Source organism: Ornithodoros turicata, chromosome 1 (genome assembly GCF_037126465.1).
Source record: "Ornithodoros turicata isolate Travis chromosome 1, ASM3712646v1, whole genome shotgun sequence".
Classification (NCBI taxonomy): domain Eukaryota; kingdom Metazoa; phylum Arthropoda; class Arachnida; order Ixodida; family Argasidae; genus Ornithodoros; species Ornithodoros turicata.
Genome location: NC_088201.1, coordinates 54,360,290 through 54,387,281, shown reverse-complemented (window position 1 = coordinate 54,387,281; position 26,992 = coordinate 54,360,290). Strand labels below are relative to the sequence as shown.

General features: G+C 46.7%; 1 protein-coding gene and 1 long non-coding RNA gene across 2 annotated transcripts in view; one reads left to right on the top strand and one right to left on the bottom strand.

The window, feature by feature from the left end:
* The window catches only part of LOC135378260 (hemicentin-2-like), a 470,289-nt gene that overhangs the window by 394,230 nt on the left and 49,067 nt on the right, over positions 1-26,992 (top strand). The window contains exons 5-6 of the mRNA XM_064611239.1: positions 12,636-12,941; positions 25,458-25,757. Coding sequence (XP_064467309.1) covers positions 12,636-12,941; positions 25,458-25,757 — 606 coding nt within the window. The remainder of the gene's footprint in view (positions 1-12,635; positions 12,942-25,457; positions 25,758-26,992) is intronic.
* The window catches only part of LOC135378261 (uncharacterized), a 74,414-nt gene that overhangs the window by 38,738 nt on the left and 8,684 nt on the right, over positions 1-26,992 (bottom strand). The gene's annotated exons all lie outside the window — the stretch shown is intronic.

The window sequence follows — 26,992 nt, the reverse complement described above, 5'->3', positions numbered from 1 at the left end:
GTGCAGTTCCCCCGTACCTTACACTGCACGTTCACGATAATCTCCCTGTATTCGCTGAAAAACATGATGCGGCCCCAATGTTGTGTCTTTCAAACTTTTTCTCGTTTATCTGCCGCTGCTGGTCGTGAAGCATGCCGGGATCGTTTGCCCCGCTTGAAGATGATGCCGATTTGGAAGTTGCACAGTCCAAATCTCAAAAAGTTCACGGAAAAAGGTGCACTACCCAATTCAACCTGCACCAAACATTAGCTGGAGTAGTATTTTATTGCACAATCTGAACAACTTGTTAATATTACCGAATAACAATGGTTCTTAGCCTCACCTGTAGCGGTTCTTGAACTCATAACAAACTCAAGAGACTAACACAACAGACTAACTATGAGCTAACAACAACAACATATATGTTGTGATGATGAAGTGGGGAGGTTTTCCACTCTAGGAGTGGAACGCTACCCCATAGCTAGGGGGTCTAATATGAGTGGCGACAATGATGAGTGATGACGATGAGAGATGATGGGAATGATCGGAGCGGCGATGGCGATGCTGAACGTGACCGTGATGGTGAGAATGTCCGAGAGCGCTGCTGGGGTCATAATGAGTCCTTTAGGCCTGTCGCCTCAAAGAAGTCAACCATATGACGTAAGGCCGCCCTGGAGTGGGCCGCAGTGTCCCAAGGGCCGAGGATGGCCGACAAGTTGATGGGGCGGCAGCCAAGGGTAGTAACCTGTGACTGCAGTGTACGCCTCTCGTTGATATAGGTCCGGCAGCGGAGGAGTATGTGTTCTACGTTGGCAAGTACACCACACTCGTTGCACATAGGGCTAGCCTCACAGCCTAGCTGGTAGCGGTAGGACGGAGTGAAGGCCACATTCAGATGTAGCCTGTGAATGAGCTACTTCAGAGGACGAGGAAGCTTTGCAGGCAGCCGGTATGACAGCGTTGGGTCTACACTTCCCAAAGAGGACCTAGTTGCCACTGTAGGGTAGACTAGGAATCGGACAAATGCCTGAGGAGGGATCTTCTGTCTCCTCTCGAGAGTATAATGGTCATAGAAGGCCGTTGTTGATGTGCAGCGGCAGCCGCAGCGTCGTGGTTCCCAGTTATTCCGCAATGCCCTGGAACCCACTGAAAGGCAACGGAGTGGGAGCGATCTTGTAGGGACTTCAGGGCGCACAGGATATCTATCACCACTTAGGAAAGGGAACCGCGGATGCCCATGTTTTTAACGGAAGTGGATGTCGATGAGGTACGGTGAGACAGACGACACCCACGTGTAACAGACTCTGGTGGAATGGCAAAGGCAGAAGATGAAGTGCCCCTGGTCGACGATCCATCCGTGTATACAGCGGTACTGTTGCGGTATTGAGCCTCGATGAAGTCAAGGGTAAGTTGCCTAAGGATAAAGTCAGGATAGCTCTTTTTGTTGTTCTTGAGGCCGGGTATGGAGACAGTGATAGGCGGCGATGGCAACGTTCATGGATGACTTTGGGTGCCGTCGGGTCGACTATGAATTTGGATATATGAGGTCTGAATGATGTCAGAGCAGCATGAACCGTCGAGTTCCGTCTAGCGTGAAGCTTGCGAATCAGAGAGTGACGGTTATGATGGGCACGTAGACGTAGATAGTGGCGTGCAGTTTCCCGAGTACGGAGAACCTCAATGGGGATGTCCCTGGCCTCAGCCACTACTAGACGGGTTTCAGCGCCTCGCGGGACCCCGAGACATACCCGAAGGCTTCGCGCGAGCAGGGCTCGAATCCTTTGGAACAGTGTCTGAGGAAGCCCGTGCAGGACGGGAAGGCTGTACATCACTGAGCCACGAACCAAGGCATTGTGCAGCATGAGAAGATCCTCGATCATTCGCGTCATAGTGCCCTTCTCGTCTCGCCCCCATCTCATACCTGCGAAGTGACGAATGACGTTCGCCCAGCGTTGACCCAGCGAACTTTCTTTTCAATAACGTCTATGTGGCGCTTCCACGACAAATTCCATGATAGAGTTACGCCGAGAAGCTTGTGATGTGTCACCTGCTCCAGTGGGCTTCCGCCAATGTACAGGCGACATCTATGCATGTCTTTCCGCGTGAAGGCTAGAACTGCGCTTTTCTCTACGGATATCTCCATTCCTGCCTGGAGTAAATAGAGGCCTGGATCTAGCACCAGAGTACGGCACGTATTCTAACCGCAAACCATCGTCGTCGTTCGCCTTGTCCTGAGATGTGCCAGTAGCGAGAACAATGGTCAATATATATGAGTTACCGTCGAGGCTGTCGCGTCTCCGAGCCTAATACTGCTTGACCTCGATAGCGTATATTGCACCTGCACCGTTGTTATAGCCTGCTTATAGCCCCTACCCATTCTGACATCAATTACAGCCTTCGCTGCAAACGCAGTTTCGATAAGGGCCCAAGTATTGTACACAGTGTGTGTCACAGGGAATGAAACGACGGAAATGCTGAGAAACATTGCCCCACCTCGTATGTAGACCACTGAGGAACAAATAAAGACAGAATGCACCCAGTGATATAGCGGTCTTCCGATACACAATTTATCAACGAAATGTCACGAAATAGACGCCAAGTTATTGTACGCTCCCAGGAGTTAAGCCCACAAATCACATAAATTGGCCATTTTCAGTAATCCGCCCATTGATGTTCGTCGAGCACGTTCCACGGTCTAGCTAAACTAAACATAAAAAGAAAAAAGGAAAGGCTCAGAGAACTGCTCAGCTTAAAGAGGAAGCAGTAAAGTAGAAACAGATAAGGAATTATCTAGAGAAGAAAAGGTATACCTACCGGTAGTTTGAGCTATATATATATATATATATATATACCGATTCTATGCAACAACAACAACACCAACAAAAAAAGAACAACCCACAACACAAAAAGAAATCTATGAAACCTCGGACATTTCTAGGATAGCTTAGAGCCCGGCAATGTCATCCATTTTACTCCTAAGGCAATGAGGCCCTCAGGAATAAAAATGTATTGGTAAGTGTGGTATTTATTTGTTCGTAGAGCGTATAATACATTTGCGAGGATTTATTTATATTTGCCACGACGTTGGCAAAGTCGCTACGGCCCGCAGAGGAGTTACCGAGACTCTATATTACTGTACTCCCAGCTTTTGTGTGCTAGTCGTTGGCGAGAACGAATGCACCGGGTCTCATTTCGTAAAGCGAGAACAGACATAGCAATTAATGCTAGACAGAAAATTATATCAATGTTTTGAAGTGCTAAACAAACGTATTCTCAACAGAAAATCATTATTGACCCGCGTACGACGTATCACGAATGTACAGTCGTCGTCGCCGCCATTCTTCAATCTCGTTGTTGTTTATTATGTACATGGATTGGTGGTAGTTTGCTGCTAGTGTTATCCACGATGGTCATGAATGCTGATCAATGCAAAGACGTCGGTAAAGTTTGCCGAACAAAGCAAACTAGAGAGGAGCGCGGCACGAGAAATAGAAAGCAGAGAGAAAAATATCGCATGCATCACGTATTGGAAAGCCGGCTCTACGTGAATATAAATTGCGACCGGGGACTAGTATTAAGTGAAGGCGCATATGGCCTTCGCGCACGTGCTCCACTTTTGAACCATAAGACGTTCTTTGTGCAAGCTCTCTGAAGGATGACGTTCTGCAGTAAATAGTCCTTATAGGCGTGCAACTGCGAAACCGACATATTTGTTGACGTTGTGCGGCACAAAATCCACTCGAATGAGCTTGCAGCAAGGAGTAAATTCACTGTGTTTCACCTCACACCAATTAATTTTATGCGTTTTCATTTGCTGCAAGTGCAGCACAGTCTTTTGTAGCGTATCACAGATTCCTTCCACTGGGAGTAAATGAATAAGGTTAAAATCGAAAGGCGGGGCAGTTAGGTTGTTAGTTTTCCAGGATTTCGGTTTCTGTGTCGGTTTCAGTTTCGGTTTCGGTTTCAGTTTCGGTTTCAGTTTCGGTTCAGTTTCGGTTCAGTTTCGATCGAAATACATCTAAGAACTGGGACTGCATGGCGAGACCGTGAAGTAGTCCCATATTCTACAGGGTGCGGCACAAACACCTCCCAGAGTTTAAAGATTAAGAAAAAAGGAATGCTATTCAGAATTTTATTGCTGATCTCCACACTACCAACCTTCCCGCACTCTCCGGGTCTATTAATCAGCTGGACTCTCGCCCTCTCTCTATCAAAATTGCTTGGTCCCTGCCAAAGTCCAGCCCACCAACGCTCTGCCCTTATAGCTCTTTTGACGTTTTTGGACACCACAGGTCCTTCCATGCTTATTGTGAAGTGGCTCATTATTTCATTCCCCACATCACCACCAGCAATTGGGTAGAGTATCGCCCCTGTCGATGAAACTTCCCATTCATCATCTCAAAATAAAGTTGTTGTTGTTATCATTGCTGATCTAAAAGTGCTGAAATATTTCGATGTAAAGGTGCATGGAATACAGTTTAGTTTCATGCTGCTTTGAATACGACATCATCCACATGGTGGCCTTCCTCTTCAAAGATGTAAGTGTCATGAACACCAAAATCTGCGGCAGCGCAGAAAACGTGGCATGTTGGATGGGTAGTGGTCTTTCACGAAGCTGATGAGGATTGCTTTCCATGATGGTCGTGGCGATCACAGAATCCTTGTTTGAGTTAAATGATCGATAACAAATGCTCAGCGAGCTCAATAACATATGCATGGTGCACGCTTCTTCAACCCATGATTGTACAATTGATAACGGTAAGACACATTCTATCGGAGCACCCCAGTACGCCCGCCCGCATCACAGAGCGTCGAACCAACGGCTGAGCGAAATTTAGGAGTTTTCTCGCCGCACCCTGTGGATCGCAGAAAGGGTCGACACTGTCTAGTGAGGAGCTTTTAGACACTTAACGATACATAGGAATACCGAACACACACAAAGATTTATGCAAAGAAAAGCAATGACAACATCAAGTACGGGCAAAAGCAAATAGATCCCGAGAAGTCCAAATTTTCACTTCCGCTCTTAATATAATTCCCGAGAAACTGTAATTCAGTTCCTGCGTACATTGAATTGTAAAGCAGGCCTGCGTGTTTTTCTTTTTTTTACTATCGACTGAGTTCATTGATTAGTTTAACCGTAGTCGCAGAAATTCCGTCTCAGAGTGCTCAGGAAATATAGCACCTGTCATGCAGTTCCACCGAGCTTTCAAGAAGCGTATAATAGCCGTTGTTTCTGGACGTTCCATGCAAACTTGATATGAACATGTCGATTACCTTTCCAGTTCAACCGCATTGTGCTTATGCTCGTACGGTTATGACAAAACAATCTCGAACTTAGCATAGCTGGTAGCACATCAGTACGCTTCAATATACAGGGTGTTTTTTTGTTTTTTTTAACCCTTCACGGATTTTTTAAACATTTTTTAAAGCTGTGAGAGCAGCACTGATGCCTCTTTTTGCGGTCGGGTTACGCGACCAGACGGAGATCCTATGGCAAAGAGCATGTAACTACTGGACGGCTGATTACCTAAAATTCTTTATTTAACTTTTTAACTAGATGTATTGCGAGACAGCAGAATCGGGGGCAATCATTATGTGAATCCACGCTCTTTCTTAAAAGTCCTGAGGCGAGCGCGTACTTTGAGATATAAATCGCCAAACTTTGGTATGCAAATGAGGCGAAACCAGAACTACGCCCTTCTCAAGCGCAGAAACGACATCGCCTCGGCTTACCTGGGTCAGAAAGCGGTCTATCTGGACAATAGCTTAGCGTTTATTCCAATCTGCTCCATCGCTACAAAACACGTGGCCCTCGAGACGCCAACGCTTTTTTTCCCCTTTTTGCGCTCGAGAAGTGCGTAGTTCTGGTTTCGCCTGATTTGCATAACAAAGTTTGGCAATTTAACAACAACAACAACAACAACTGTATTTTGTGATTATGATTTTGGAGTTTCATCGTCAGGTGCGGTACTCTACCCCATTGCTTGTGGTAATGCGGTGAAATTAAATAATGAGTCGCCTCACAGTGAGCACCGAAGTCCTACGGTGTCCAAAAGGTGAGAAGTGCTTTGAGGGCAGAGCGTTGGTGGGCTGGATTTGGCCATGGACCAAGCAATTTTGACAACGTCAGGGTCCCGAGAATCCAGCTGATTTATATCTCAAAACACGTGCTCGTTCGTTTCAGGATACTTAAAAAAGAGAATGTATTTAAATTAATATGGTTGGCTCCAATACTGCTATCTCGCATTTCCCCGAAAACATCTAATTAATGAATTTTAGGTAATTAGTCGTCCGGTAGTTACATGCTCTTTCTCACACGACGTCCACCTGGTCAATGGTCACTAAAAACACTCTCTCTAAACAGAGCTTCACCGCACAGCACGCGGGGGGGGGGGGGGGCGTACGGCATTTTTGTGGCAATTATGAACTGCATAATGCCACAAAAAATTGCGTACGCCCCCGTTCACGGGAAGAACGATGTCACTAGGGGTGATGATTGGCAGGGAGCGTGCTATGTGGTGAAGTTCATTTTTGATAATGTGGCCGCATAACCCACCTGTGAAAACCATATCTAGGTAGCTCTCATAGCTTTATCACAAAAATTCTGCAACGGATAAAAAAAAAAAGACGCTTGTCAAAAGGGCGCAATGCATATTTGAAAGGAAACGAGTAACTTACCGAGTTACTTACCGAGTAACTTACGAGTAACTTAGTTACCACGATCGTAGCAGACAAGTTGATTACGTAAAACGCATGCTTACAGGTATCATCGTGTGCAGCGATACAAGCAGTTCTCGCTGAACTGAAGCTTCAACATATTTCGCTGTATTCCTCGTTGCCGGAAATGGCATTTCATGTTCGTATCATCTCGATTTAAACGCAATCGTCGATGTAGGGTAGCGCCGGTCCGTATCGCTGCTATGAGCTCTATTTATAATTCAGTGTTATACTGAATAGATGTTGACTGACTGAATGAGCCGCGTTTACGCCGTATATATTCGATATGAAGTGACTAGTATGATGTCCGGTACCACATATACATCAAGGTTTATCAGGCTGCGCTCGTGTACTTTGCGAGGGCTACGGAAATGGGATAGGATATGTATACGTCTTGCTTCAATGCGCTGCTCTTAATGCTACTCTTAATAAACGTGGGTGGTCATTAGAAGTGTGTCTGTACATTACCGTGTGATCGTTAAATATTCAGCTAGCTTGCATCAAACCGGACATCTTTAACGCAATTGTGGGCGGCTCGGGTATGGTATGGAGCACTGAAGCGAATGCTTTCGAGCAGTGTGCACTATAGAAGCAGTCATGTGCCTTTCTCAGGCAATTTCGTGCATCGTGTCAGATGACACGATAGGCAGGCGATGCTCGAGCATTCATCATGTACGAAAGTATTGCCCTCTCGCAGCCCTTGTCATATTGCCACGTTCTTCCAGGTAAAGAGAGGCAGCACAATGCTAGTCATTCATTAATATTCGCGGGGATGCTCTGGGAAGTCTTTTGGCGGTGCGGCGTATACAGTGGAAATGGAAGAAAAGTCTAGGTCATGTATATCACGATACGCGCAAAACGAACGAATGCGTGTGAAACCCATTGAAATGCAAATAAATGGCACTGGTTAACTGTCTGTTTGTGTGCCAACTATTGCTCTGTTTATTGAGGATTAATTAAGCAGTTCTGTTAATTAAGGATTAATTAAGCAGCTCTGTTAATTATGTTATAACAAGCCAATTGACTGGCAGTTTTGTTTTATCTGTGCATAATCAGGGGTGGCCCTTAACACATATAGCTATTGTCGTGCATCTTGCAAGCCTGCTGGTCATGCAACTTAGAGGAGCACTGAAGTGACCCAAATTTTTTTTTTTAAATTTCCGGTGCAGAGTGTTCTCCGGCGAATAAAATGAGTTCCTGCGAGAGAATGATGAGCGCAGATGACCTACAGAGCGAGCGCGAGGACTCCGTTCCACACACCTTTGAAAAATCCTTCTCCTCGTGAAAAGAGCGCATCGCAGAACAAGAGGACGTCGTGACGTGTGCTAATCCTCTCACATGACCAGTGAGGTAGGGCGACGCAGTTCAAGCATGTAAAGTGGCGCGTGAGCTGTGAAGAAAAAACAAACAAAAAACAAACAAACGAAGGAACAAGGTACGGATCCTTCTCGACGTCACGAGGGCATCGTGTCGGCCGTCCGCGGCTGCTTTCTCCGACTGTTTTGTGTAAATTCGATTGCACAGCTATAGCGCCCCCCAGAGCGAAAATATTTTGCACGGCGACTCCTGGTGGACAGCTTGACAGAGGAGGCAGGATTTCGAGCGACGTTAAATGTCACCTCATTGCTCCTTTAACGCCTAACACACTTAGCAGTACGAGCGCCATGCAAGTCGCAGACAAATATTAAAGGCACACAAGCAAAATCTTTGCATGAACGAGAAACCGGAACAATAGTCGCAACTACGATAAACAAAGTGCAACGACATGAATGTAAAATGAGCGGAAAAGTCCAAAAACAAAAAATAAGTCCAACGGTAAAAGTTCCAACACAACAACACAATCAACAACACTAAAAAAAAAAGTCCGAGAAATCTTCCTTTGGTGCGCACAATCCCTTCCTAATGAGAACCGTGAGAGTCGAGCAAAGAAGTGAATCCAAACAATTAGGATTAGATTATTTGGGATTAGCTTTTTTTCTTTTTTACAGAAAGTTTCTCCTCCGCCGCAATTACATATTAACGCACCGCTTTTGTGTCACAAGACGTCAGCTCCCTGCATGTGATAGTTAGTTGAAGGTGACTGCGACGTGCAACGTAGCGTCAAGTTTTCTCTCTCTTTTTTTTTTTTTTTCTGTCCCTCGCTCTTTTCTTTCAGTGTCTTTTTTCTCCCTCTCTCTCTCTCTCTTCTGTAGAAGCGAAGCAGAAGACAGGAAAATGTGGCAGTCGTCTGGAGTGTAACGAGACCGAGCATTAAAAAAAGGTTCTCGCGCTGATAATGGCGCCAGTCATTATCTAATGGTGTGCCTTGAATGTTCTACACGCTCTCTACGTTGAGACCAGCCATGGTACCGGGTGTGTTAAATATCTCAAGAAGAAATATGCTTCAAGAAGCTTCGGCGCTTCAATGTTTTGTTAATGCTGTTGAGAGAAAAAAAGGCAAAGAAACACAGGCAGAGAAATTTGAAAAATAAAATAATAAAATAAAATAAAAAATAAATAAATGGAAGCGCGAAAGTACGAAATAGTCTCTAACAATATTAGCAATGCAGCGTTACCTGAGAGTTCGACGGATAGAGAGAGAGAGAGGAAAAAAAAAAAACACCGATTCTGCCGGTATAGATCTTGAAACTGAAGATCCAGTTCTACGCGTATGCATGTGGTGATGCACAGCCGCTTGCATTTGATTGATTGATTAAAAAAAAGAAACACATGGCGATTTGAGTCCCGACAAAGGGACAGGCTACTCTAACACACGTAAGTAGAAGAACAACGCAGAAACTTAACGGGAAGAGCACAGCAAATGCAACCCGAAATGTTTAACAACAGAAACAACCAGTGACTCCAGTGACAACTAATGACTCAGTCCAGTTAATGAGACCATAGTTCGAAAGTTCGTAGACCCAATATAGCAATGGCCCCCAAGTGCACACTGCAGAATGTACCGTGCCCTGAGGACAGTAGCGGAGACACTCAGAGACTTCGGAGATTTCATTTTGCGTGTTGTATTTATTTTATTTTCGACGCTCGTTGCGATACGGGTGGGGAACATGTTGAATTTGAGCTGTCCTTGCACTGCGAAAACGAAACGACTTATGCGGATGTCGTTTCTTGTGTACAGGCGCGCATGCATATCCTCGCACTTCGTGTTGACGAGGCGTCTTCTTTACACTGCTCAGCGAACTAATGGTCGCTGGCGAGATCTCCTTCAAAAATGGTCCTCTTGTTCCTTTGTTAGAGGTTGCTGTCGACAGCATAAGGCATTTGATAAATGGATAAGCGTGCAGCAATTAGGCGGAGCTTCCGCATGATGCATTGCCTTCTTAAACTAAGAGGAGAGCACCTTGTCTTACAGCACCACACAATGCGGCCCTAGTGCGAAGGGGCACAAAATTAAAGGAGAAGAGAACCCGCGTTTAACCGTTTCTTTTTTTTTTTTTTTTCAGCTTTCGAAAGAGGAAATGAAGAATGAAAGGATGAGGATTTGTTGTTTCGGATCTGCGATATTCCCGTGTAACATGTGCGCTACTCTTTGTTGTCACAACGAAGAGCGAGTCAGATTAAACTTGGAAGGCGTCCTTAACATTGTACGTGCTTGCACTCGGAGAAAACATTAGCGTGTGCTATATAGTGCTGGGAATTATGCACAGATGAGAAGGGGGAAATAGCACAAGAAATGTCGCTATGGGCGTTCATAAAGACATTACTTTTTATGTCTTATTCTTTTACATTTTTTTTTTTTTGCCACGAGAATCAAGATAAGCAAAAGAAAAATTCGCAATCATGACTTGTTTCAGCTGCTCATGGATGTGTAAGTCTGATGAGAAATCTCAGCGTCATTCTTTAAAATGTGCCCCTAAATTAACTCCGTGGATTTACTTGCCTTGTTGCTTTACTTTCTTGTTACGCACATGTAGCGGGTTTCCCCATGTTCATCCTAGAACTAGTGCTCTCTGCGGTACGAAATTTTGCATGCCGCATCTCACAGCCAGACATAACTGCAAGATCACAACTTTCTGGCGGCAACATATTTTATGTTGAAGCTTCATGTGTTTTCTGGCCGTGAAATTTTACATAATTCCTATCGGCTAAATCCCATATATTTTTTTTTTTTACTTCTTCACTTTTCTCGTGTTAGTGCCGGGAAGCAACCGTGAACAATGAGCGGCGAGATTTCCGTACAGCTTGCAGTGATACGTCGCGCCTTGCACGGTACTGCGCCGCAGAGTAAAGTGATCATAACGGGAATCACGAATGACCTCTTCCGTGCGCTCTATCCTATGGGTCCAGAACTCTAGCCTGACAACACTGCCCCCACCACGCGCTACGTTCACTTTCTGGAAAGACAGTCAGCAATATTATAATGCAAAGGGGTAACCAACCCAGGGTAGACTAACCCAGACAAAGAAGACAATTAGTAAAAAAATAAACCACACACAGAGAAGGAGGTCATATGTTACAGGTCTTAAATGCTAGCTAGAAATTATCCCGAATAACACGGGCAGAGAAACAAGGGTGACCGACAGAAGGGACAGACTTTACCGCATAGCACGTGGTGAACCATTGGGACAGAGTTATCGCTTCTCATTCGAAGAGAGAGAGAGAAAGAGGCGTACGCCTTTTTGTGGCAACGGACGATTTCACGAAGCTGCGCGCGCCCTCAAGTGAGCCGCGCAAGGCACTGTGGGTATCGTGCAGGGCGAAGCAGCGTCATTTGCTTCTCCGTGTGTCAGTGCGCGTGCGAAGTTGCAAGGTTTAAAAACGTTGTAACGCGTTGTTTGTGTATGGTAGTTTGTGCATTTCGGCGCGCAGCACGGTCGCCCGCTGTCTTCTTCTTCTTTGGCGGCTGCAGTAAAGCACGTGGCAAACAAGCGTCAGCCACTGAAACTATATCGGATGCAGTGATTTCCCCAGAAATTCACTGCTGGGGGGGGGGGGGGGTGCCGAGCTTTCAAGGGGGGGAGGTATGCTTGGTGAAGGCTCCACTTACGGAATTTTTCTTAGACACGGAAAGAATCGTGGCACAATGGTGATATATTTGACAGCTTTCCCGTTTTATTTGTACATGTTATTACGTTAGAACACAGTACATTAGAATACAGATTCATTATGAACGGCATTTCAACATTAAGATGCATAATAACACGACCGACAAAGAAAAAAAGACTATAGCACCATGTCTCACGAAGCTCAATTAATACCTAGCAACCAACGGTGAAAACGTTAGACGAAAAAAGCAGAATACCTTGCTAGACTGACTTGGGCGCAAATGGTTCTTGATGATCCACATTGAGTTTGCGTGCCCGAATGCATTTTTGCTCGTATATGCGCGCAATATATGCATTGAACAGTCACTTTCAAATGATTTTGGACAAATGCATGGTACGATCATCTGCATGACTGTGGTCCTACAGCCCAAGTTTGACAGTATAGGATGTAATTCGCTGCGCCGGACTCACTGCCAGAACGTGTTGGTGGCCGAGCTGGGTGGGGTCACCTGAGAAATTTCAGGGGGGGGGGGTTGCAAAAATGCAGGGAGGGTGTACACCCCTCTAGGGGGGGGGGTGTAGGGATATCCCTGATCGGATGAGTGACCGGGCGGGCTCTCTCCCTCAAATATCCCACAATACCTCGCCCTGGCCACTCGCGGCGCTGCTGAATCGTCTATTATCATATATCCAAACTGCCATCAAAAGCACTCTCTCTCTTCGAATCAGAAGCGATAACCCTATCATTCGTGGCAAATGTTGCTATGTGGCGATGTTCTCTTTTTAGAGTGCACGGTATGCCTCGTGGTCCCGTTGTAAACCTGTAGATTTATGTGTAAAAAAAAAAAAAGAGAAAAAAAAACTACCTGCCTACCTATGCGCGATACACGTGGTAGATATTCCTAAAGTGTTCGACCGAGAGATACATATACTCGTTCCTCTCTTTTTCAGTGAAACCAGTGCGAGCCATTATCCGCGGCAAACAGGACTTTCTTTCCGCGGAGTTCCCGACGGAAGTGGAATGCGAGGCAGAAGGCTCTTTGCCTCCGGCCGCCATCTCTTGGTGGCTCGACTCCAAGCCCATTGACGCGTCCGAGGCCCTGACACGAGTTTTAGCAGGAGGAAACTCGACAGCGTCACTACTGCGCTTTGTGCCGCGGGCTGATGACAACGGCAAACAGCTCCGCTGCGTAGCCGTCAACCCCAAGATGTCTTCGCACGACAAGGTGCAGGATATTTGGACGCTTCAGGTGCACTGTAAGTATGCTTTCAGTTTAACGCTGTAGTCCGTCGACCCTCATTCGATTTGCGGTTGAGTGGTTTCAAAGTGTAGGGAGATTCAACTATTGTAGTTCAATGGATATGTTGCATGCACAATGACATCGTACGTCGCACGCTCAATGACAAACACAGTATGCTGCGAGATGTAGAATATACGCAGAAACCGTGTTTTGCATTGGGATATCATGTATGGTATTCTACCACGATGTAATGCGATGGACCCGCCTGGTCACGTTTCCTTTCATCGATATTGTATTATGAGCGCCTTGTTAAACCGAGGGTGCTGCCGACGTGGCAGAGATTAAAAGGTTACTTTGCGGTTTACCAGAAGCCGTCCGCGATTTCTGCCTAAAACCTGGCAGTCTGAACGCTTCTTGTAGTGGATACTGGTAGCTGCTGGTAGAGATGTCGCTGGGACCAAATTGCTGGATTTAAACTTGATTTGTAAGCCGCACAACTATCATAATTGAAATACTGTGCAAAGGGACACGAACACCACAAGGAATTTTGTGACAGCTGGTCGTGGATATCTTTTGATGCCTGTAGTTAATAATACGCGTATAATAACTGAGAGCACATTTACACGTAATTACAACCTATGTTCGCGTGGTGACATGCTTCACTTGTCCCAGGATAGGACTGTGGAGGATATAGTTTCGACCACCTGGGGTTCTTTAACGTGTGCCGGAGATCTCACATACGGTGCTGGAAGCGATGTTTACCTCCACTCTTCTCCGATCGTTCTCGTCTAGGATCGAACGCGCGTTCTCGAGCTCAGAAAGTCAGCACGCTATGATGGCCGGGCAACCAAGGCCTTTTTCTTTGTCTTTAGTACATGAAGCGTATACGAAGAGGGGAGTCAAGTCCTGTAGATCACATAAACAAACATTTTACGGCCACAAATTTGATATCCTAAATGCTCGCCAAACTCCTGTCGCCATTCATTTCAATCAACCTAATCACGATTTTGAAACTGATTTGAAAATTATATTGCTAGAATCTGGGTTCCGCACCGACATTAAACGTAAAAATAGAGAGTCCTTCTTAATTTCGCAATTCAAGTGTCTCACACCAAATGGTCTGAATCTTAGTCCTGGCTCGTTATATCCCCTTATGTAAATTTAATAGTTATATATTTATATTTATTTGTGCACAAGTCTTGGATCTTCGCTTCAGTCATTGTCTGGCTCTCAGTCAGATAATCCGTAACCTTCCCTTTTGTCCGTTCTGGGCCACTCGCTTCCCATACTCCTGGCCCCCCTTCCGCGAAACTGGGTTTGCGAGCCTTTTTGTTCACAATAACACCTTTTACTGTTCTTAAACTGTAAAAGGTAACTTATCCGTCTGCCCAGCAATTCATTGTACACAGACATGTGGCATCATATCTCCTTTCCCCTTCCCTTTCTTTGTACAGCAGTGTGTTTAGTCGTGTATATGTCTATACTATATATACTTATGTGTGTCACCACTTCACTTTGTACCTGAGGAAGCGTGGACCTCCACGCGAAAGCTTGTACAAATTAAACAGAAATCTTCAGTGTCGGTTTCTGTCTTTAGTACATGTGAGAAAACAATGATGCAAACATCCTAACTGAGCTACCGAGATATGCAGGATATCCTACTCAGGGAACGTGTGCTCGGTTCCATGAGTGTAGCAGTATTTGGTCTAAAAAGCACATATTGGTCTCATGTGGTAAGTGTAGTGTAATTTTCTATGGTTTTTTAACCATACGCCACCAAGGCTATCCATCTGAACGGCGTCACCTTGTCTGCTGCGTGAATATTTATTCTGGTCTTGTTGTGCCGTGCGGCAATATCACATAATGCATAGTATATCACAATAGAGCTTGACCAGCGGCATGGCCGAGCGGGTTAAAGCGTCCGCTTCTTGGTGACAGCCAAGGTCGTGCTGAAGACTGAGAGGTGGTGGGATCGAATCCTATCACCGGCTGTGCTGCCTCAGGTTTTCCCTCGGTTTTCCGGCAGAGTTCCCCTTGAAGTCGGACCACGACGCATACTATCCCCCACTCCTTCCTGCTATCGTCTCTCCATCTGTTCACATCTGTACGCCGCTCATAGCCACAGTTGCTTTGCGGTGCTAACACGGAGTAAAAAAAAAAACGCAATAGAACTTAGAGATGCAGCGTACGAACAATGCGTGCTCGGACAAACGTCACTACCAAGTACCAGTGTGACTAAAGGAGTCCGCTGTCCGCAACGCGAAAGATTTCCCGCCACCCAACATCCACTTCCATTAATTGCTGTCTAACGGGAGAGGAAACGGCACGGCATATATAAGCGTTTATGGAAATGGCTTGCGTGCCAAGCACCGTTGTTTGCCGACGAAATATTGGTTTATGCGAAAGAAGTCCGACTGGACAAAATACCAGGCTTCGGGACGCTTGCGAAAGTGGAAGATGTAGTTGCCGAAACCGATGGCTTCGTTTATGTTGAGGGCGGCTGCCGTATATAGCGTGCAATCGCAATGCATTTTAGAATGATCGCCTATCGATGAAACTAATGTTAACCAAAATTCTGGGCGCTGGAAGGGAGTTCATTTCAAATGTTCCAGTCAAATCAGCCCATCGAACTGAACACATGCTGGTAGAGGTTCAGATGCAGCAGGATCCATGTAGTATATTCCTGCTCATTGTGGATCCACCAAGCGTTGGAATTACTGATATACATTATTTTGAGGCGTAAGTGCAGCAAGTGCTAAAGACGCACGTTGAAGTTCGGAGAAGCTTCGAATCAAGCTGGCGATTGATGTCAGGTTTCTTGTCAACAAACTATGTCTTCTCTTGGAAAATAGTCTATGAGTCTCTTAGGATACCTCGATTGTGTTGAGGCCCGAAATTTCGTCCAGTTTCGTCATGCAAAGAGGAGAGAGAAATACTCCGCTGAAATACGTTGAACAAAGCAGACGAAATATGAATCTGATGGCATTTTAGAAATTGTCTTTCCTTTCCGTTTTCCGGCGACGATCATTTCACTCATAGTGGTTTACCGAACGTGAAAGATTGACAACAGCAAATTCAAAATAAAATTCTGAAATGCAAAAATGAGAAATTTTGCGCGAAGTACGAGGGTACAACGAAGTACAACGTAATCTCCAGCTGCACTAATGCACTTGTCCCAGCGTTTCACGAGGGCTTGGATGTCAGCAGCGTAGAAATCCTTACCGGCGCGTAGCAGCCATGATCGGACCGCATTCTTGACTTCGTCGCAGCTGAAGTGGCGGCCCCAAGGAACGCCTTCAGTGGCCCGAAGAGATGGAAATCGCTGGGGGCGAGGTCTGGACTGTAAGGGGGATGTGGCAGCAACTCCCAGCCAAGTTCCTGTAAGGTGCGTGTCGTGAGATGCGCGGTATGCGGGCGTGCATTGTCCTCTAGGAGGAGGACTCCTTTGGTGAGGAGGCCCGGCTTTTCGAAACTGGCGGCGTTCATGAATGATAGTGTTCAACGCTCCCACAGAAAGGTCCGTCTTTCGAGCCAGTTCGAGACATGTTATCCGTCGGGCCTTGAGGATCAGGCGCTACAGAAGTTGGATGTTCTCAGGAACTCTGACACTGGGCTCTGAGCCGCCCCGGCCGGGATCGTCCTGCACTGACGTACGGCCGTCTCGGAACCGTTTGCACCACTCAAACGCTTTGCTGCGGCTAAGTGTATCGTGGCCATACTGAGCCTGAAGTCTTCTGTGAATTTCAGATGACTTTACGCCTTGATTCACGAGAAACTTCATGAGAATTCGGTGTTCGATGTGCGCGCTCACCTCGTTGTCGGCCATCTTGTCCAGCACGTGTCTTCTGTTTTGCACAAACTTTGAACCATCACGTGGTGAACGCGGAGGCCTGTCGCGTGTGAAAATGACGAAAAAGAAGTGGCGCGAGCCATTTGTACACTCAGGAGACAGAAAGTCGCGGTTTCACTTGAACACCCCTCGTAGTAGTCTTCAAGGCAGCGTCACCACACTCCCACTCCGCCACACCTCTCCATACTCATCTTTCACTTTTGCTATAAATTACCGTGGACGGAACCAACCACTACAATTTCACTTCTGACGAAGTAAAACGGTTTCGTTCAAGGTTTTCGGTAGTGTTGTTCGAACTTGTGTTTCACAAAAAGTAAAATAAGTTACACCAAAGTGAGCATGAGTGAGCATGAACAACTCCTCCGAAGTTTATCTCACTTCGCAATTGGAACATGGGGATTTCGGTATGTTTCGGCCACGTCACGGTGCACAGCGCTCACTCATCACCGTGGTTAAGAGCAGGGCAAAGCTCTCGTCTCGTCTCGTCGTCTTTTTCCCCCCTATTAGACCTCGAGTAGCTTGTCCCGCGGTATACGCGGGCTCACACCTCCATATTTGTTCTCCTACCACCATCATCATCATTGGCCACGAATGGGCACTCACGAAGCCAGCATTACCACGTGGCTTAGCTGTTGCTCCTCTTCATTGTCAAATCCACACTTATAGCTATACCCGACTTGACACCACGCGCTCTCGCATCCTAATTGGCCTGGAGCACTTTACTCGTTGGTTCAGCTTTGACACCTGAGCACAAAAGAAGCGCATAGTGAAATACTCAGAATTAACCCTCGAGGAAGGTACGTGCTAATGTAAGAGCAAGACCGAGAAAAGCGGGGCGGTTTAGTGGCGCTATTAAGGACGTTACGGGACGCCCCGGCCCCGAACTTACGTTACTCTCTAATGGCGGACCGGCTTTGGACGGCATTAGTAGACGCCTCGGCTTGGCGCTGATTGCACCGAACGGATCAGACCGTTGCTACATAGTAACAACATTTCTTGGGAGTTGGGGGGTAAAAGAACGGAGCAGGCTCATCACTCAGTTTATTGCTAACTTTTGGGTACTTTTTAGATAGAGGCAAGTCCTTAAATACTTGCTCGTTCCCGTGCCTATAGTTGTTTTAAGGTTTATGTGCCTCGCTAAATACGCGGACTGCGGTAAAGCTAACCATTTATGCTTTACTCATGGTCTGAGTTGCAGCTGGGCCTTCGAAAATATTCATTTAGAGTTGTGATTATGTCGGGGTAGCAACCTGTTCAATTTTTCTTTCATTGTGAGGTGACAAAATCCGAGAGAAAGTTCTGCTTGAGCAACGCGTAACGACAATATGGAGCGACAACCTACCAAATAAATGGAATTGCACCAGTGCAATAGACATAGCTCTACCCTGTCTTTGATATATACACATTTTGCTTTCCAAGAGAACATGCAAGCACAGGTCTTTGGCAAGAACTGCGAGCCGGCGTGGGCGAATCAGTTCATAACGTGTCTGCTTTCTGATACCAAGGTTGTGGGTTCGAACCCGACCTAGGACGCCAGCAGCTTGGTGGCAATGTACAGAATAATGCACAGAATAAGACACTTCGTCCTCCGCGAGGGACGTTAACTGTGAGGTGTGTATAGTGTGCTGAGATTTGAGCGCACGTTGAAGGACCCTCAGCTGAGCCCAAGTAATCCACAAGACCTTGAGTAATGTTATATCCTCCTCATATCTCTCATCTGATGTTACACATGCTATGAGGACTGCTCCCGAACGGGGAAATACCCCATGTCATAGCCATCACGTATACTATGTTGTTGTTGTTTATGTCCTCCCTGAAACTGATGCGACCAGTAACATGTAGTTCAAAGGCTATTTCTTCTCCTCCTTCGCTAAATTTGTTATCATAGTTACCTATCTCTATTATAAACTACTTATAAACTAATTATAAACTACTTATAACATGAAACATGCCAGAACTGCAAATTTTCCTGCGGTACTGCGATGCCGCTACAGTACAGCCGACTTCAACGTCTAGAAGCAGAAAAAGAAAAGGGTTGCTGTTTATGTCACTTTTGTTGTATCCACATTAAATCCTAAGCGCCAATGACGGCTCTCTTTGGTCACCCCCTTATGAGCACGGAGAGGAAATGACATCCCCTTCCTAAGGTACTCGTAAATGGCTAATGGCGTGGGACGAAATCGAAGGCAAATTCGGTGGGACCCGGCGTCGCGGTCGATACAGACGATTGGCAGCCACCGCTAACGTTGGAAATTCCGGGTCGTTTTTTCAGTCCCGGCATTTTGAGATTTTCCCCGACGAATCCCGGGATTCCAGAACTGGCACTCTGTGCAAGAACCTCGCATGCACAGTCATTCAATTATAACTCCGACGTTTCCTGCGCGCGTTCTGTGTGTGTGTGTCTCCTCAGGATCATGTCTAGACGTGTCCGTGAAAATCCGTCATAACGTAGTGCTTTCTATTCTTGTTTTAATGTGCGACTCTTTTTATAGAAAAACTGAGACGGTATTTCGTTATGTTGTCCTGAAATAAGAGTTTTATATGTAGTCTTATGCGCAGTCGTCACGTCTAGCCCACATCGATTTATTTCGTAATGACACCAAGGACGAAACCAAGCTTGCACTTCCAAAACTGAATCACTGAAGTATCAAAATGTGGCACGCAACAGGAAGTGAACGGCTCCGAGTGTTTAATGTTGAAGAAAGGGTCTGCTTTCGAAATTCCAGATGAGTTATTTTCCAAGCGAGTATTTCACTTTGTGTTGAAGGGGATGAGACTATGGGAGGAGACCTTTCGTAGAGGTATCCCAAGAGTTTTCAGTATTTTGCCACACCACCTGCATTGATCTTCGGCAGGCAATGGGTAAAACCACACCCTGGTTGAATCGCCCGACTTCTGCGGCAAGTCGCTATACTTTGTCTGTCTGTTCTTTGTCGAAATTAAAACGCCCCCAGCGCTCTTAGAAATGAACTTCACCGCATAGCACGCTCCCAGCCAACCATCATCTCGAATGACATCGTTATCTGCCCTTATTTTTGTTGAAAACTGGTGGAGTACGCCTTTTTTGTGACAATTATGTGTTGGACTGACGACAACGACAGCAGGAGTAAAAACCTGCACCTGCACACGGAACAACACGCGTGCTTGCGCACGCACACTATTCTTTTTAGTAAAGTTCCTGTTCACTACGTGTAGTCGCTTCCGTGTTTACTGCCGCTCAACGGGTTGTGGGCCCAGGAGACTACTGGGTGTTGGACGCATAGGGCGGACGGTCTTGGGTCTAGGAATGCAGGGTGCCTTGGATCAAGGATGACGGAGTGTGCAGCAGCCAAGTTTGCAGTAGCGAAGCTGACCGACGCGAACTACCACGCGTGGAAATTCAAAGTCATGATGCTACTGGTAGGGGAAGGAACTTGGGCTTACGTGGAAGAAGCGGGTCCGGAATCCCCGATGGCGTCCTGGATCGCAGGTGACAAGAAGGCACAGAGAACAATTTGTCTGAGTATGGAGGATAGCCAGATTGTACACGTCTGCAAGTGTAAGACTGCACGAGAGATATGGGAAGAGCTCTGGAAGGTACACGAGCTGGCAAAGCTCAGCAACAAGCTCTACGTAGTGAGGTATCAGTCAAGTCCAGAGGAGGATATGCATAATTACGTTCGACGCACCTTGGAACTGGTGGAACGGCTCAGAGGGATTGGGCAGGACACTACAGATTTCCAGGTAGCTGCTTTGCTCCTTAGTGGTCTTCCTGACACCTACGAAGCTCTCGTGACAGCTCTTATGCTCGTCCGAATGAAGAGCTAATGCTAGAATACGTTAAAGGCAAGCTCGCAGACGAGTACAAAGGAAAGCAGGATACCTTAGTAGGAACATCTAATCCTGAGACGGCGCTGCGAATCGAAGCGCGTGGGGCGCAGAAGGCTTCAAGTGTTGGCAGGGAGTGTTACTATTGCAAGAAGTTGGGTCATGTCAAGAGAAACTGTCCCGCGCGAAGAAACGGGAAAGGGTCGTCTCCCAAACAGTCCTCTAGGCAAAGGGCGAGAGGTGCTGCGTCAAGTGACACGTCGTCTTCTGACGTTGCTTTTCTACCATAGTTGCTACTGCTACAAAGACCGCATGGTATATTGACTCAGGCGCAACCAGTCATATGTGCAACGACCGGAATTTTTTCACCGAAAGTTTCTCCGAGAAGGTAGAGGAGGTCGCTGTCGTGGTCGAGGTGTGTCCGCCAGGATGAGAGCGCAGAAGAAAGCGACCGTCTCCGAGAGAGAGAACACGTTGAATGCTTTATTGCCCCAAGACCACACCACACGCGCAGACTGCTCTGCGTTAAGTCAACGTCGTCGTCTTCACACGACAGTCGCCATGGCAAATGGTCAGTGCATACCTTGCGATGGGATAGGCGAGGGGTTCCTCTAGTCAAGTCAGGGGACGTATGCAGAAAGGTTCCAACTAGAAATGTCCTGTACATACCGTACCTGTACCTAGAAGATGACCTCTACCAGCTTGTGATCAGCAATGCCATGGGGGAACAAATCACGCGAGTCTCCAGCAAGACGTGACAATAGCAGATCCGTCAATGCGAAACGTCTGCTCGCAAAGAGGGTGCTCGGGGTCGTCAAGTGGTTCAACGTGAAGAACGGCTATGGATTCACCGGAATGACACCCACTAGGATACCTTTGTTCATCAGACAGCCATCACCAGAAACAACCCCCTAAAGGTGAAACGCAGCGTAGCTGAGGGGGAGGTGGTCGAGTTTGATATCGTTGCTGGAGACAAGGGACATAAAGCTGTCAACGTGACATGTCATGGCGGAAAAGATGTGCGAGGTAGTCGCCATGCTCCAGACCTGCGGATTTCTAGAAGACGCAGGATTGGTGAAAGTAAACCTGCAGCGGAGAGGAATACGCACCTCGGGAAGTGACTTATTACTTCCAACGAGGAAATATGCGGACCTTCGGTAGGTTGTTGTCGAGTGGCATGGTTGGACTGACGACAACGACAGCAGGAGTAAAAGCCTGCACCTGCACACGCGTGCCTGCGCACGCATGCTATTCTTTGTAGTAAAGTTCCTGTTCATTCCCACGTGTAGTCGCTTCCGTGTTTACTGCCGCTCAACTTTATGAACAACATTAGTGTGCTATGCGGTGAAGTTCATTTGCAAGAGTGTACAATCACCGCTCTTTATTTATTTATTTTCCTCTCCGTAAGCACGGCGCCACAGTCAGCCAGTCGATTTGACACCATCGATATACTTTCAAAACAGAACTTCACCGCATAGCACGCTCTGCCAACCACTGCCACGAATCAGACGGTTACCCCTTGTGATTCGAAAGGGGGAGGCGTACGACTTTTTGTGTCAATTTGGAAAAGTTTGTGTCAATTTGGACACAAAAAGGCGTACTTCTCCCTTTCTCTTCGAATCAGGAGCGATAACCCTATTATTGGTGGCAATGCTTAGCGCACAGCGTGCTGTGCGGTGAAGTTCTGTTTTTACAGTGCAAGGGAGACCGGAGGGAGTTGTCACATTTTTTACTTCTGATTTCGATGTGACGAAAATACGTACGCGCTGATGGAACCACCGTCGATGTCAAGTGGAATCTCTTGGCTCCACATCACGCATATTAAACAATGGTTAGATGAGAAAAAAAAGTAATATAAAACCACTCCGCGCGCAGGTTATCATGTGTGACAATATCCCCTGATAGCTGGGCAGGTTGTCACACACGCTGGGGCAAGTTGTCTCATGTGGGTTCTCTTGTAGTGTTTATCGTGGACATGTGTCGAATACAACGCCCATTCCCAGTGCATATTAAAAACAAACTTAACGAGGAGGAAGCAACCTATTACCTTAGGGCTTACATGCTGTACAATGTGCAGTACAGGTTCCATGAGCCCAGTGCTAGCTAGCGGTTTGTGGTTGTAGACCCGCCTTATGCATGTATAAAGGCGGACGAAAATATTACGCCATTCCTAAGGCGCGCTAAACAGAGACACCGAAGCAGTTTCTGCCGGATACAGTTTGCTGGTGCAGCCGCTCTGTACCATTTGAGACACTTGACGACTCACTCCACCAGAAATAGAAAAGCTTAACCCGACATAACCCAGACTGTCTTTACGTTACCAGTGGACTTAGCTATATCTACACTCTAAAAACAGAGGGGGGGGGGGGGGGGTTATGGCAGGATCGGCTCGCCGTTGTTGGCCACATCACGACTACAGCAAAAAAAAAAAGAAAAGAAGGACAGACGGATGGAGGATAGTGGATGAAGGGTGGAGATGCGTAGAGGGTGCATGAGTTCGTCGGGGAGAGCAAAGTATTAGATGGGTCGTTGAATGAGACCTGCCTTCTGCAGAAAGAGAATAGGGTTTCTGATCTAGCGGAACGTTCGGCAGAAGAACCACCGGTGTAGAGCACCTCGATGCATACAGACCATGGTCCATAGACTCCGCACTGGGTCTGCGTTCACCAGCTCTCACCTATTCAAGATCGGCTCTAGGGCTGACGCCTGCTGTGGCCACTGTCAACAGCCTGAAAAAATCGAAAACATCCTGCGACACTGCCGAGCGTACCATTCTGCGCGCCAAGCCCATCTCCCTCGCTCCACCTCGTTCACGCTAGCGGACATCCTCTAAAAACAGAACTTGACCGCATACCACGCTGTGCGCCAACCATTGCCATGAATGATAGAGCTCGCTCCCGATTCGAAGAGAGAGAGAGAGAGAGGGAAAGAGAGAGGGGGTACGCCTTTTTCTGGCAATTATCTTATATCCAAATTGCCACAAAAAGGCGTACGCCTTACTTTCCGTTCGAACCATATGCAATAACCCTATCATTCGTATCAACGGTTGGCGCACAGCGTGCTATGCGGTGAAGTTATGGTTTTAGGGTGTAACATATACCGTTGAAAAAGCTATGAAAAGATGCATGAATGATGAAAAAATATTACGGCTATGCGCATATTCCCGAGCATTTGTACGCGTTCTTTTAAGAACCGAAAATGTTACGCGCAACTGAAACACATTCTGTGCCGTGTACAAGGGGCCAGGCCTTCCATGACGGCAAAAGTTTGTTCACTCACTGGTTACTCGTGCCGCTAACAAAGGGCGGCAAAACGACCTAACTGTTTTGCTTCGTTCTTTTTTAGTAGGCTGTGTGACAACTTACTCGCGTGAACTACCCGTGTGACAACTCTCCCCTGTCGCCCCTACCCCACAAAAGAGCAAAGTAATACACGTATCTCCGGCGCGCTGTCGCAGACGTGAAAAATCGAAGCCCGATCACGGGCACCGCTCAAGGAAGGAAATGCGCGTACGTTATTAGGGTGCCTAGGAGGGATGTAGCTAATGACAACGATTTATAGATAATTAAAGCAAGTGCTAAAAGCACGTCCGGGCGAACCTTCATGAGTGCGATGAAATGGTGACAATATTACCTTGCACGCTTATAGCAGAACTTCACCGCTTAACACGCTGAAGGCCATTGCGTAGATTGATAGCGGTATCACTCTTGATTTGTGGAAAGCGCGGGGCGTACGCCTCTTTGTGACACCTAAGGCAAAAGGCGTACGCCGCCCGTTTTCAGCAAATCAGCGGAGAGGACGGTGTCATTCGGGATGACGGTTTACTACACTCTTAGAAATGAACTTCACCGCATAGCACGCTCCTAGCCAACCATCATCTCGAATGATATCGTTATCTGCCCTGATTTGTTGAGAACGGTAGGCGTACGCCTTTTTTGTGACATTTATGCTGTTCATATTTGTCACAAACAAGGCGTACGCCTCCCGTTTTCAACAAATCTGAGCAGATAACCATATAATTCGAGATGATGGTTGGCTAGGAGCGTGCTATGCGGTGAAGTTCGTTTCTAAGAGTGTATAGGTGCATGCTATGCGGTGAAGTTCCGTTTCTTTTTCACATTTTTTTGAATCCCGTGTTAGTTCCGCGAAGCAACTGTGGCTATGAGCGGCGTACAGTCGTGGATGGATAGAGCGAGTACAGCAGGGTGAGACAAGGGGTTTAGTATGCGTCCTGGGTCGACTTGAGGGGGAACTACACTCTTAGAAATGAGCTCCACCGCATAGCACGCTCCTAGCCAACCATAATCTCGAATGATACCGTTATCTGCTCGGATTTGTTGAAAATGGGAGGCGTACGCCTTTTTTTGTGTGACAATTATGAACCGCTTAAGTGTCACAAATAAGGAGTACGCCCCCTGTTTTCAACAAATCAGATAACGATATCATTCGAGATTATGGGTGGCTATAGGAGCGTGCTATGCGGAGAAGTTCATTTTTTTAAGAGTGTAGGCCGACATCCGTCTGCAAAGTCAGCCAGAAAACCCAGGGAAAACCTCAGACAGCACAGCCGGTGGTAGGATTCGAACCCACCACCTTCCAGTCTTCAGCACGACCTATAGGAGTAACCACCAACGAGCGAATGCTTTTGTCCACTCGGCCATGACTGTGGTGTGAAGTTATGTTTTTGAAGTGTAGGGTTTTCCTTTTTTTGCGCGGGGGGGGGGGGGGGATCCGATCCTAATGTAGAGCCAGGGCGCAGCAGGTAACAAATAATTTTTTTTTATTATTCAAGCCCTCAGTAATAACGAATTCCAAGAGTACACCGTACAAGAGATCTTCCTGTTTGTAAAATATTGCCTACAATTGGATTCGCAGATAAGCCAAGGGCCGTACTTCGGTGGGGCCACCGCGTCAATGCGTCGAGCATAGTCCAGGGACAAGACGTGTACTTGGAGTGCGATGTGGAAGCCAGCCCACGACACACGGACATCGGCTGGAGGTTCAACGGTGCGGACTTGTCGACTTCGAGAAGAACGGAGGGTGCTCAGATTGTGCTCAGCAACCAATCTCTAGCGCTCAGAGGCGTTCAACGACACGACACTGGACATTATTCCTGTGTGGCCACGAATGCTGAAGGCACCGTTGAGAGCAACCAGGTCATACTGCGCGTTCAATGTAAGTGAAACTTGCTATGCTCTTTCATGTACGATGTCTGCTGAGGTTGTACCGTCATTGTACTCGTCTCAATACAGTATTCCAATAAAGCCTAAGAGTCAGAAGGATTACACGCACTGACGTAGCTAGAAGTAGTCAGAAACCGAAGCAGTGTAGTGTACCGAAAGTTCAGGTGCATGGTGGTGGCTGGTGGGTGTCTACTCCATTTGGCAGAGCTGAACACGAAATGGCCACCTGGAACAGCCTGCGTCCATCGCTATGCATTCCCACTTTCGGTACTTGTCCGAAAAGTGCTGTACAAAGTGCTACGCAGGAGTCACTGTACGTTGGGAGTTGGAGTTGGGCGGACTAAAAATAATACGGAGAGGTTGAACTTGTCACCTGACAAGTTCTGCTACTCCGAGAAAACACGTGTTTCCCTTTCATAAGCATTGCTTCTTTACATTTACGATCACCAAGATGTGCGGTAAAACTATGCACACACTACGCTCATTCGTGTGTGAATAGTTTTGACTAGCTATCTATTCGTATATTTATAAGGTCGCAACTAAAACATGGCTTTACCTGCATCGTACGTCTGAAGAGGTGCCACGTCACGAGGCCATGCGGAATGTGACATCTTGCTTTCAGAGTGAGCGTTTGACGGGGTAAAATACGTGGTAGACTTGTACGTATTTGGAGTATTGTATTTAAAATACTGTATTTTTTAAATACAATTTTCGGTATTTTGGTACTCTACTCAATACTTTTTGTGTTGGGTATTTGTACTCTATTTAAAATACATTTTATGGTATTTTCTACTCAATACTCTAATTGCATATTTTGCAATTCCCTCTCAGACTTTCTGTGTCTCGTCTTTCCATTATCTTGCTTGTTCAGTGGAAACTTCCTGACTCCCTTGGACTTGACCCGGACATAGGCCCTTCTTGGAAGTCCCCATTTAGAGATCTTGCCTCGTGTATGCTAATCCTTGGCCAGTCAGGGTTCTATTATGTGTGCCCTGACATGGTTATGCCGAATTCTGACCTCGCCGAGCAGGGACATGCCAGAAATTTGCTTTGTTCTGGGTCACATATACTTAGTGGAGTTATGTGGTATCTCTTTGTCATCTTTTTGGGACTTGTGTTTAGATGACTCCTATCACACAGCGTCGGTCAGCGTAGTGCGCAGGGTTTAGGTGATTCATGTCGCGTAGCGGCGACTTACCGCATTGACCACTGACTGGTAACTTTTGG